This window comes from Bombus impatiens, unplaced genomic scaffold, assembly GCF_000188095.3.
Source record: "Bombus impatiens unplaced genomic scaffold, BIMP_2.2 scf_0418, whole genome shotgun sequence".
Lineage (NCBI taxonomy): Eukaryota > Metazoa > Arthropoda > Insecta > Hymenoptera > Apidae > Bombus > Bombus impatiens.
The window spans coordinates 143,178-156,666 of NT_176837.1; the positions used below are offsets into that span (position 1 = coordinate 143,178).

Consider the following 13,489-nt stretch of genomic DNA (forward strand, 5'->3'; position numbering starts at 1 on the left):
AGCCACGGCTGCCGACGTCAAACATTGACGGTGGAGGTGCGGAAAGCTCTGGTACCGCTCGTTTTCCCCTTGCTCCTCTTCTCGTCTTTCGTTTCTCCACTCGCCGTCTCCCTTTTTCCCTCTGACAGTTTCTCGGTCGACCTCGGTCCTCTTTCTCTGCCTAGTCAGGCCAACCGCGTTTAGCAGCTGCCAGTAGCACCAACAGAGAGAGGAGAGAGAGAGGGAGAGAGCAGAAGAGAAAGAAAGTGGGAACGAGAGTACCAATGGGGTATACGGCGGGGGTGACCCAGGGGTGAACGAGGCGGTCGGACTCACCATCGCCTGCCTACATCAGGAAAATTAAACCAAGCCAAGCGGTGCTTAACGCGCTGGGGCTACACGCGGCCGCGCCACCTCCTCCAACCTCTTCTCCTCCACCTCTACTTTCAGCTTCCCTTTTCGGTCCGAGAACCTTTCCTCCTCTGCTCTCCTACCCCATCCAACGTCCTCTCTTCCTGACCACCCTCACAACCTAACCCTCTCCTCCCCTTCTCGTATGCCTGTGCTCGGTGCAACCAGCATCGGTACTAAAACGATACCAGCGACGCCGTTAACCATCATCCGAGCACTCGCTGCCCGCCACTCGTTCATTCACTCCGTGTGCCCAGGTCCAAGTCTATGCTTTTGTTTACACGACATCTCCTATATTAAAGCAGCCACGGCTATGCGCCCATCTATACTAAATATCTGCCCTTTTTAGAAAATATTACCGGGGCCTCTCCGCTCTTATCCGATGCACCGACGCGATATTCTTTTCTCTCTCCCCGACCAAGATGACGCCGGATGAACACAAATACTCGGGGAACAGGTAGAGCTCAGTAGAATTGTTCTTTTCCTCCGGGTTTTTTCTTTTTTTTTCTGTTTGTTTGTTGGGTTGTTTCTTTTCTTTTCTAGGCTGCTTTTCCTCGCTGGAAGAGGAGATCGTTGCATGGAACGCAAAATGCGAATAGCGTGTACCGATGCGTTCTTGTCGGAGATGGCGATGGCTCGTCACGATCGAACAAGCCGGTGTTTCGCATCAGTGGAACGGAGCTTGGTTGGTTATTGTTAGTCATCTCTTTTTGTCGGAATGAATATTCGCGAGATAAGTTGCGTTTGTTTGTCGTTTTCTTGTTGTAGTTATCTTAAAAATGATAATTTTACGAGGAAGTCTATCGTTGAGTCAAGTGAAGTTGTTCAGTGAAATTCTCGACGTTTTCCTATAGTTCTTATTCGTTTGAAATTGAAACAATTATAAAGTACAATAAAGGATAAAATATTCTATCTAACGATCTGATATAATATAAATCTTGGAAATTACGATATTATCAAGTCTTCTTTAAATCTCCTTATGCACATCTCAATTTCTTCTCTTTACATTCTCCGACCCCGAGAATCGTTTAAATGCCCTTAACTATAAATCAACACGACGACTCGTTCCATTGGCAATGCTTATCGTAGCTTGAAGCGCAGAGCGCAGTAACGCATAACATGTAGAGTCACAAGAAAGTTTTACGATCGTAAAAGGGTCAGGAAAAAAAAATGAAACATCGAAAGCGACGACAGGCGCGAACCAGTGTGAAGATAGGGGAAAAAAGATTGGATACTCACAAAGACATAACGGAAGTGCCGGAAACGCGGCGATCGTCGTCTCGAGGCTTATGATAGAACTGCCATTGAGTGGGCGATGTCCCTTCCGCCGGAGAAAGATCATCCCCTGGGCGAACGTTTTCGTAAGGGCTACCCAATGAATCGTTTCCCTGGACCGGAATGGGTGGCAAGTTCTCGCTGTCTGCGTCGCTTTCCACACCAGAGGAAGACCTGTGCCCTGTTCCCAAAGTTTCATCAGTGAATTTCATTCATTTTACAGTACGCTTTAGTTAAAACTTTACGAGTTACAGAAACAATTTACTAATGAGTCAAAATGACCCAACTAATCTTTGTTATACGCTAACAAATAATTTTCGTATAATATCTAATTTTATATCGTAAAATAGCCAAGAGTCCTTATATCAAATTGACAAATATGTATCTAATACGGACCACTTGAATCATTTCGTCCAATTCATCGTAATTTGTCCAACCTATATTCGCATCCTTTTACGTCGCCAATAATACAATTTCGCTATCAATACGCAATTAAGAACCATCGCTTTAATCATTAACCAAACACAACGCGAATTACCGCTTAACAAACAATCGTCGATCAACGATACAAAATCAAACTGGAATCGCGGATATTGCAAACAGAACAATATCAAACTTTCATCAGAGGATCATCGTTAACAAGATTTAACGTGCTATCGCGTTAAATCTTGTCACGCGAAGTTCGATCATGCAAATATTTTGAAAATCGACGGGAACAGGCTTATCGGAGCCAGTTTATCGCTGCCTACTTGTAAGCAATGATTGACAACGGCAAGAAAAAGCGCTTTTTTTCTCCCGAGACATGTCTCGTTAATTGCACAGCTCGTTTACTCGGGATGTCGCGTCGAGGCGGGAGAAAAAAAACCAGCGTCGCAGCGGATACGCACTTTTTATCACCGCGGTGATGTCCTGAGTGACGTGTGGTGGGAACTGTCCCAGAAGATCGAGCACCGTGTTCTGTCGCGAGTCCCGGATGCCCAGGTCTACACCTCGGTCCAGGAGCGCTCGCACGACTTCCATTTTGCCGCACAGCGCCGCCTCGTGCATCGCGGTCCCAGCGGACGTCCTCGTGTTTACGTCCACGCCTGCTGCCAGCAATACTTCCACCACAGCTCTAAAACCAACATTTAGGTACTTTTCTTTTATTTCTAGGTTCAATCACAGTCTGTTTTTGTAAAAGAATCAAATTGGTAGATGACTGTTTTCTTGGAATAAAATATGAAAAAAATGATCAAAGTTTGTGAGCATTGTAGATAAATGTAATTGTATAACATGATATAAGACTGGATATAACGTATTTATATCCCCTCCATAAATCACGAAATATTCAAATAAATGATAAAATAATACTGTGCATCACTAATTTGCATCAACCCTTGGAAGACCTAATTGAATTAATCCATTTCTATTTCGATGTTCGTTTCCATTAAGAATGAATCAATACGTGTACCACAAATGTGACATTTACTGTCATATAAATGAATCGACTCTATCTTATTTCAACAAATTCTCCAGAAATATTATCGATCTCTTCATCCATTAATCATACACGAGCCAATGGCACGCTCCTCCATAAACGTCATTTCGTTAGTAGCTTAAACCTTTCACGTAGAACCTCCCCTAAAATTAACAAACCAAATTAGTAGAAGCTATCCTCGAATTCCCTTTAGCCGCGAATATATCATCGGCCGTTGAAATTTGCTGAAGCGGAACCGGATGGAAACCGGTGATCGAGGAGCGGTTCTCGAGGGCAGAGAGAGGATCCGTGGCTGCGCGGATCACCGGTGTCAGCTGAAAGTGGCCCGCTTGCACGCATTTCCCATTTCGACGCGATACCAGCAGCAGCGTGTAGCACGAAACCCAGATTTCGTTTTGTATCTGTCGGCTGGTGTGCACCGACTGCAGTGACCGCAGCCATCCGTCGCATATAGGATTCGTGGCTGGGAATCGGATTCACGTGCACCTATGTTGTTATTACCGTGCCATAGGGGTATTTGTATACTGGCTTACCAAGAGCACCGATATTGAATCCGATAATAGACATTACTCCCAGCCCCCGGAATCCATCCCTCGTCCCTTCCACACCGAAAACCTCCCCCTGGTTGTGTTTCTCTTTCGCCTACACACGTCCTCTCCCTTTTGGTCCCGCTATGGGCTCTGGCTCTGTCTATCGCCGCCCACGCATCCAACAGATCCACCAAATATCGCGGCGGGGCGCGTGAAACGCGTGCGTGAACGCAATCATCGCAGTGTGCATCGAGTACACAAGCGAATCCTGGCCTACGTTCCGATGTGACCGGCTAGCTACGTGTGTACACTTTGGTCTTGCGCGCGTACACAACGCCGAGAACGAGCGTACACGATCGAGTTCCGCACATCGGGATACCGTAGTTTCGCGCCTGTCCAAACAGTCAAAATGCCGGTACACACACCCGAGGACCCGGTATGCTGTTTGACCGTGGAGATTGTTCACCGGAGACCAGCCAGATTTTCCAACCTAATCAGCGCGACGAGATCCGATCGAATCGCGTGAAACTTTATTCGGGGTACTGACACGGGAACGTGGCTGTAGAGCTAGCTGGTTCTTCTCAGTCAGATGAATTTCGTTTGAGCGATGAATTTGATATTTGGGGTTAACTACTATTGTAGATTAGGTAGTTTTTAGACTTTAATTCGATAAATAGAGTGTTCTCGCAAGTTAATGTTTGCAAGTGAATATTCTTGGTATTTTATGTAGGTGATAGAATGAAGGGAAAGAATAAGAAATAAAGCGACAAAGTGGTTGAAAAGAAAAAGTACAATATTATATTACATATAATATAATAAAGTACGATACTTCGATATCACTTGGAAATTGAAAGAATATTTTATGTCGCGTAGCGTAAGATAACAGATCCATTCGTCCGTTAATGGGACTTGCAGCAACTAACTCGACCAGTCATTGTAGACATCGATTAATAACTAATAACGGTGTCGCAGGTTACTTAAATTCAAGCAACTTGACCAATCTGCACGAGACTTAGCAACATTGTCATAAAATGACTTTTCAACTAAAATACTTTTATTTAAATTATGTATAGCAAAATTATTTTTTCTTTTTTTTTTTTGATATTTAGCATGGAAAATTAAAACAAATGAAATATTATTTTCGCTGGTATGATAAATTTACACTCAGCTTCTCTTACACACAGGGTGCATAATTGTGTATGAATAAACATTCAAAACATGGATATCAAAAGCCGGAGAAGAAACATTTATCTAATGGTAGCCAGGGCGACGTCACGTCTACCTAGTGACAGCTGATGACCGCTCGCGCCAGCGAAGTCACGCATACGTGACAACGTTAAAATGTTAAATAGTGGAATATACTTGAACACGGTGTCTCGTTGACACACGATCGCGGCACTTGGAGTGCGTGAATAGTCGCGTGAATACCACGCGTGTACGTACACACGAACACTCGTTGTGAAACTGTACAGCGCGTGCGACTCGCGAGCGCGTGCCACGCGCGCTGTATACACTATGGTGTATTTATCACGCGGCTGTATTCCACTATGGCAAGTGCGATCAGGAACAGAATATCAAAGGACGTGTGAACAACGAATATTGCTTGGTTTTGACAAACTGTTTACGTGAATGAGATTTTGTAGAGAAACTTTCGAAACAAAGTAAAATAGACGATAGAAAGAAGATGTTGGAATTTTCAAGATATATCGTGTTCATTTCTTCCTGTTATTTTTTATTTTTGAGAAATATGCGTCATACGATTTCAATAATTGGTAGTATGCTAGTATATGGTATCGATTAATTATCTTTTTAAGTTTTGAAGAAGAAAATTAATACAGTTATAACTTTAGTTACAAATTAATATATTCTTCCTTCTATTAATGTTAAAATTAATGGAATTCCAATAGCCTTATGACGCAGTCAACAGAAGTTTATCGATTGCAGTGTTCCAAACAAAAATTCCTATTATTCCATAGTTACGAAGGAGATCAACATTTCGTATAAACTGATCATTTGATGTAAAATATAAGCTGATCATTTAACACATATTTTATAGTTCGTTCATCTGACGTATTTAATCAGAAACGATATCACTGTAGCTGGTAATATTCTGTGAACATGTTAAAATAATTATATAATAACATGTTGTACAAAAAGTTAAATTTCCACAAACAACCTCGTTATAAGTCTATAAAATTTCTCATAACTTTGACTAATCTGATAAGTAATTCTATCGTTAAGTCCAAGTGATTTCACTAATTTAAATAAGACCTTAAAATTAATATACAGAATAATATATATCTTTAGAAACCTGTCACGTGCTTTCCATGAAAATAAGGCCAATAAAGTTCGTCTAACGAATCATTCGATATATACATATTTCGGTTTCGATATCGCGGAATCTGCATGGACAACAGGAGTCGAGAATGGCCAGAGGGGCACAGATTGAGCGGTTTCCACCAGAGAATGAGGGAAAGGGTAGAAAAGAGGAGGATGGCGCATCGCTAGCGACGGAAAATGCATTCATCGGACTGTGTATCGCGACGCGATCGCATTATAAGCGGCTAGCGCCAGTTAAAGCGATTACCGGCAGCAAGGCTGCATAGAAAAACCGACGTTATACCCGATTACAATATGACTGCCGTTTCGCGGCGATTCACGATCGGCGAACGAACGATTTTCGATCGAGCCACGCGTGCACCCGTACCCAGCCGTTCCATCCTACGCTCGTCCAACAACGTCGATTATTTTAAAGGCTTACCAGCCGGATTATGGACGTGACGCCGCTATGTTAAATGAGAATGAATTGGCCGAGCAAAGCGTTAAATACCATTCCCTTCCCCGCTCTTGCAGTCCCCTGTTTCCCGATGCTGGAAACGAACGACGCAACAATGGTTCTTTGGGTGTTTGAGGGGGTTGAAGACGAAGGTGTATTTTGAAACGATTTAAAGAAATTGTAGAGAGAAGTCGTGTTGATTGTAAGAGGTTTCGCTGTGACTGCTTTAAACCGGTGATACATATTGAGAAGTAAAATTCTAGAAAGTAAAATTGTGGATGAAGGATGGAAGGGGGTAGAAAGGTGTTTCAACTTTCTAGTTCAATATGAAATAAACCAGATGATTAAATAATTAGAAATGAAGTGACTCGTGTCAAGATACGTGTAAAATATGATACATAATTTCTGAAATACACAGTATTATTTAAGAACTATAATACTATTCTTCGCTTCAAATCAGAAACCTTTTTACCCCAAATGCATCTGAACGCAATATTAAAAATACGTAAATATTCAGAGAAATATGTAAAAAAAAAAAAATAACGTTCACACTTCAATTTTTTTGTAATTTTTTACCGATTACTACCATGTCAATTTTACACAAATATTTCCCTTGATACCTCCACCAAACGTTATTTACAACTGCTTGGATATTTTAAATCAACGAACGGTTCGCCGACAGACTGGAAATAATAAACCAGGTGCATCGCATCCAGCTCTTCGAAATATAACGCGGAATATAACAAGAAAAAAAAAACTATATATATTTATATATGTATACTATAAATGAATGTATATGGTTAAACATGTGCAAATAGCCAGAATTCGAAGAATTGTTTCGAGCCTGTGCCGAAATTCATTTTCGTTATTTAATTGTACAGCATCGGTGTAACCGATTATCCGGTTAATCTTGCATCATCCGATTGAACGATTCGATTAATCAAATAACGAAGGCTCGTGCTTACAATATCGTTTATTTAACTCAACATTTTTGCCGTGCGAAGCAACAATCACCAATTATTTGTGTAAATGCTAGTAAATCGATCGGACGTTGGCACGGGAAGCTCTCTCGTCGAATATTTCGGCCACTATTTTTCTTTATAGCGGCCGCCATTGTACGCCATTGCGAAATATAACGCGAATCCTCCGGTCTCGTTCGCGGAACCACGTTTCACCGTCACACGCCATCCCCTATCGCTTATTTTTGACATCCCTCTCTCTTTCTCTCGCTCCAATAAATCGCTCGCTGTCACACAATTTACGGTTTCGAAATTCACGCTTTGTCAAAAATACCTGTCCCATGTGTACCCTTTCGAAATTTGCTCTGGAAATGCCAACACATGGGACTGCAAAGTGAAGGAGAGAGACAGTAGTATTTATGGAAAATTGGTCGTATAAGGGAATATTTGATATTGTTTTCTTTCCTTTTTTCCTATCTCACGTGCAGTAAAATTGAAACACAATTTTTTCGTTTTTAATATCGCTCTGAATATACGCGTCTATTCGTTTTTTTTTGTATATAACAAATACGTTTAATTCTTTGCGAATCGAGTCGAATATATTTTACCTCGATTAATCTGTATTATTAAAAGCGAATAATAATTTGTTTATTATATTGTTTAATCATTTGCTTTTCTTATTGTTATAATCAATGACCTATTTGTATTAACATCACAATTGACCCATGTTATATCAGAAACAGATACCAATTTGTTTATCATATTGCCCGATAATTTGTTTCTCATATTATGTTTATGTATAATGTTTTTCCACAGTCCACGTATAATAATTTTCCAACCCATGCAAAAAAAGCATCACTGTATTACTCGCACATATAATTTTAACGCCCAGACTCGTAATAACAAATCCTACTATATCACACTGAAACGATTTTATCACCTAAACTTATACATTCTTGTAAATTTCACATTACTCCTATATACTATATTACGCCTAAAAAATGATCAAAACATCTAAATTTCCACTTACATACTAAATCACGCACCAATTACTATCCATCAACGTTCTCTCTCATTGTTCATCGTGCGAGCGCTATGAAGCTACGATATATCCCTTCAAAAGGGAACAACGCGTGAGTGTTGGTGCGGTTATCGAAGCGTCAGAACACCTTGGCGCATAAAGGGGCATTAAACATACCGCGATCGAGTCGGTCCGGAGGGGGAGAGGCGAGCAATCGCGGTTCAGCCGCGCAAACGTCGAACGATCTAGGTCGATACGTTTCGAAGGTAATGATTAATACGATCCTCGTAATCGAGAGGGCGGTCAGCAACGCTCACGGACAGGCAGAGTGCTATCGGTCTCCGCGAATGTATTCGATCGGAGATTCGCTCGAACGAGGAACGAGAGACCGATCGGTAGGGTGGTAATATAGGACGTGTGTAACCAGGAGAGGGTTGCGACGGATCATGGCAGTTGGAGGACGTACATACATATCGTATTCGACGGGATTACGCAACGCGGTGCTCTCTGATTGGCTCTAATGGGCAACGCTGCAAATGGCTCGACATCGTTATGGTTAGCTGAAACGAGTCCATTGTTGTTCCTAGATACAATGCAAGGGCTACATTACTCGGTAATTAGCGCGAACGATTTCAGGGGAAAAGCGTTCTCGCGAATGGAATTCTAGAAGGTGGAACGTTACGTTTCAGAGTTGGAAGAAGCGGCGTGATCATACTAGGAGGAAGTCTTTAGTCGATTTCTTCTTCGCTAATGTTGCACTTTCACAAGTTTTGTTGGTCATTTTGAGCCTTTTTTTAGTTCTTGGAGTTGAGAGATGCATTGGTTCGTTCTTCATTCGTGAGTACATTTCAAGAAATATAAAAATTGTTTGAAGAATATAAAAATTCGTAAATAGAGAGTTTCGTAAGGAACATGAGTGATTATAATATTATGGACCGATTTCTATGAAAACTTCCGATTAAGAACTGTGTTTCGTTCATATCGAGTAGTTTGGGTCGATACTTAATGACCTGCGAAATATTTGATAACTGTTTTAGATAAATTGATCATATAATAGGAGCGATGACATATTCGCAATTACCAGATACGTGTTCCAATTTCAGATATGTCCATTGTTTCCATCAAAATAAACTTAATTTATTGGAGATACTCTAACAAGATTAATCACAGACAACTAGTTATGACCAATTTATACGATATTATCTAGAACATACAATCAGTATGTTCTAAAAATAATGACTTTGATATTAATAAACTATAAAACTAATAAAAAATAATAATTAATTGACGATAATAGTCGTCTATCCCAAGGTATACACACAGTGGTTAAAAAGATCATGATGTTTTGTCGCTCATATAGTATTGTCTAAAGTAGAAACGTGTACGAACGATTACAACTGAGAGTTCTTTCTTTGGATGTCATACATCAGGCGCAAATTAATCGTGCGATGCGTGTACGCGTCCAGAAACTGAACATGTGCACGATGTCCGGCAGGGTTCCACGAATCATGAATAATCTAGTAACGATCCTGATCTGCAATGCAATATAAAATAGATTTCATGGACAGCGGCTGTAAACGCTTGCACTCACGCTTGCTACCCTCGCATGTTGATCAAACGTCGTGCGACGATCATCGACTCAGCTTGATTAAATAAAGAGAGCATGTTACTTTTGAACGATTCTGTTTAGTTATTGGATGAGTTACCATTCACAGGTCAACTTGAGACTGGCAACATCAAATAGAATTTTAGCTGATGTTTTTATAAAATAAACGCAACAATTCCAATGATGAGATATAGTGTGAAGTTTTTAATGGGAACAAATACCTATATTGAATTTTTCTTCCTTTTTTAATAATTTATACTTTTCTATATATTATGTATATTTTCTATACGCATATGTATTCTACGTACATATTCTTTTCTTTCAATTATTCTATTCCATATACGTTATTTATGTTTCGTATTATTACACTGCTCAAAACTATTAGGGAATCATTATAAAGAAATTGAATTGGCATTTATTTATGAAAATTATGTAATTTCAGCAAATATCACGACTATAGGAAACATAAAAAGATACATGTTCACAAAGACTCACCTATGGCCATTTCGCGAGGCTAGATGCAGCGGGGTGTGAGGAAAAATCACCGATGAGGAAGAATTCCGAAGGGGCACGATCAGCTCTGGATACGTACTAACGAGCAATTGCACGGTTTCCAATCTATAAAAGATAATTAATTTTACAGAAGAAGCACAAAGCCAATTAGCAGCGTCATCGATTATTCATTCGGGGCGATCGATAATATGCGAGCAGTTTCTGAAAACCAGTTCCAAAACTGCTCGATTTTGAAGCGAACTACCATTTGATAGAGTCAAAATTACAAAGCAACTTCTAACATAGACGAAAATACAAAATAAGTGGAAAGAATACATGGAAATAAAAATAAAGGGAACAAAAATATGTGCAAATAAAAGAAGAGAAGGGGAAAAAGGAGGAAAAAATCGTACGTGCAATTTACCTGCCATATTGCGCGGCGAGATCCAGCGCGGATTCTCCCCGGCTGTTGCGGATGCTGGGGTCGCATCCGTATTGCAACAGCTGTGCCACCACTTCCGTGTGCCCATACTGTGCAGCACAGTGCAACGCCGTCTCGTTGTCCTTCGTCTGCGATCATACAAAGCCGGTATTTCGAGTTAACGAATACACTTTGTTTCGATTGCTGGCATTAGAGCGTTCCAACTCAAAACAGCACGGTTACGTGAAATTACTGACGAACAGAAGGAAAGGTAGATCTATTTGTATTGGAACGAGCGATCAGATTTTTATCGGACAAAACGAAGCTTCACACAGATATTAGATTGCATACGATTTCGTGATCGGTATGAATGGAATTAATATGCTATTAGAAATTTATTATTTCGGAAAGTACAAGAATCTGTTTGATACGTTTAAAAAGCGTTTTTTGAAATAAATAGCGAAACAGTAGTAAAATATCAGTATAATAGGAAAGAAATTATATTTCTGGTAAAATGGGGAAATAAATTTCCTGCAATTCTCAGATACAGTAAAGTAAACAAGTAACTGAGACCATGTGGGTGAATTTAAAGCATGATGTATGTAAATTCAAACTATAATTTCGTTATACTGCGAAGAAATGGTTAATCAAAATTACTTTATAAAACACACGAACAAGTGATTTTTGCTACATAATTTTTCAGTATATTCAAATAAAAGAAAATTTCGTTTCGCAGAACTAACGTCAAAGGCTTATTCAAGGAATTCAAAATGTCTCGGGAACGCACAGAATTTCTGCGCTATTCACTGAACAACGAACGAAAATTAATTTCTAAAAGAAACTACATAAATTCCGCAGTTAAATACTTCAATAAAAGAGACATAAAATTCCATCCTCTTCCGTGATCGATATAACATAAACCAATAATTTACCTATATCATATATTATAATAATACCATAGTATTATAATTCATACGAAATAAGATATCGTAGCATGATTGCCGAATGAAATTAGATAAAAAAAATTAAAAGAAATAGCAGAAGAATAAATTTACTGACCGTAAGATTTACTTTAGGTACCGAGGGTCCTTGGGTAAGAATTAACCGCACGATTTCAGCGTCGCCCGCCCAAGCTGCCAAATGAAGCGGCGAAGAGCCTTTAGCGTCGACGACGTTAGTGGAAGCCTCATATTGGAGCAATAATTTTACCACCTCCCTAAAGATAAAAGCGTTTCCCCGAATTATCGTTAGAATGTATGTGACATCGATTAATTGCCGATCGAAAGGAGTATTAATTAGAAACACGAGCTAACACAACATATACGTATGTGTAAATTATACCCGTATATTATCAGTCAAAAGTTTGGAATCATGTATAATAAGTTCCAGAAACTCAAAAAATGTTTTAAATGTTATCTTACAATTCTTCTATTTTGGAAAATAATTTGGTAAAAACTGTTATTAAGCAAAAGATATTACGTATTAATATTTTGTAAAATTACTTTTGAATTGATAATGAAATTAGTAGATGATTCAATGTAGACACAATTGGAGAAGTTACTTCAAATTTTTAGTCGATATTGTATGTCGATGGAATTTTCATGAAATTAATTTTAATTTTAATTTTGCCAAATCAAATTTTTTTGAAACATTATTGAAACATACTTGTGTCCGTTCAAAGCTGCATGGTGAAGAGCAGAATATCCACTGGCGTCTTGCACGTTAGCCCCCGGACCCCGTCGTAAACTGTAAATAAATGAAACAGTTTTGTTATGAAACGTAGTAATTTCTTTGCTTTACGCAACGTAACAGTTTATAATGATTTCGAATTGACATATATAAATTAGAAAAACATTGACGTTGAATAATTTGATATTATTATCAACGTTATTAATAATATGTTCTTATCGACTCACAGGAAGTTGTGACAGATACGTAATGATTCATTATTAAAAGATTATACAGTCATCCAGATTATTGTCATTCAAAGACTATGTTCATATTTGATTCCTATTATTCATATGTCACTACTAAAATTAAAGATTATTTCTAGATTTCATGGAAAAGTAAATGTCTCCTCATATAAAATTTTGATCTAAAAAATAAATGTGCCTCAAAATTCATCAATCACACACCACGCACTAGACCTCTTGTTGAAGCTAACTTAAGTATCTCAAAACTTTTCGGACACCTATTATCACAAAAGATTGTCACAATAACAACATAAACACCATAATTTATCACTCTATTCCTTAAAACTCGTCGTCGATAGTTCACCAGTTATCCTGAAAAGCAACTCGCGTGCTACCACATTATTCTAATTCTACCTCACAAATCCTCTCACAAGACATCACATTACAAATACCAAAGTCTCAGTGAAATCTCTAAGTCCCAGCAGACTGACATAGGAACCAGGCTGACATCCAAGATCTAACCTAGAAACTCTTTTATCCCAGAATCCCCACCGAAATTTAACAACACTAACAACACTATACGAGCCTCTCGGGGGACGTTATCCGAAAACAAGTCTCGATATTGCGTT

At 39.2% G+C, this 13,489-nt stretch overlaps 1 protein-coding gene and 1 long non-coding RNA gene across 4 annotated transcripts in view; both read right to left on the reverse strand.

Annotated features, from left to right (window-relative positions):
* The window catches only part of LOC100749056 (ankyrin repeat and SAM domain-containing protein 1A-like), a 76,998-nt gene that overhangs the window by 51,854 nt on the left and 11,655 nt on the right, over positions 1-13,489 (reverse strand). For all 3 annotated transcript variants that reach the window (XM_012386761.3, XM_012386762.3, XM_033321277.1), the window contains 6 exons: positions 12,613-12,693; positions 12,007-12,163; positions 10,951-11,096; positions 10,530-10,652; positions 2,553-2,779; positions 1,630-1,846 (listed from right to left, as the gene is read on the reverse strand). In XM_012386761.3, coding sequence (XP_012242184.1) covers positions 1,630-1,846; positions 2,553-2,779; positions 10,530-10,652; positions 10,951-11,096; positions 12,007-12,163; positions 12,613-12,693 — 951 coding nt within the window. The remainder of the gene's footprint in view (positions 1-1,629; positions 1,847-2,552; positions 2,780-10,529; positions 10,653-10,950; positions 11,097-12,006; positions 12,164-12,612; positions 12,694-13,489) is intronic.
* Positions 7,211-10,306, reverse strand: LOC117151772. The gene is made up of 2 exons (XR_004461888.1): positions 8,438-10,306; positions 7,211-7,794 (listed from the first exon to the last, which is right to left on the reverse strand). It is a non-coding gene; the product is annotated as an uncharacterized LOC117151772 (long non-coding RNA).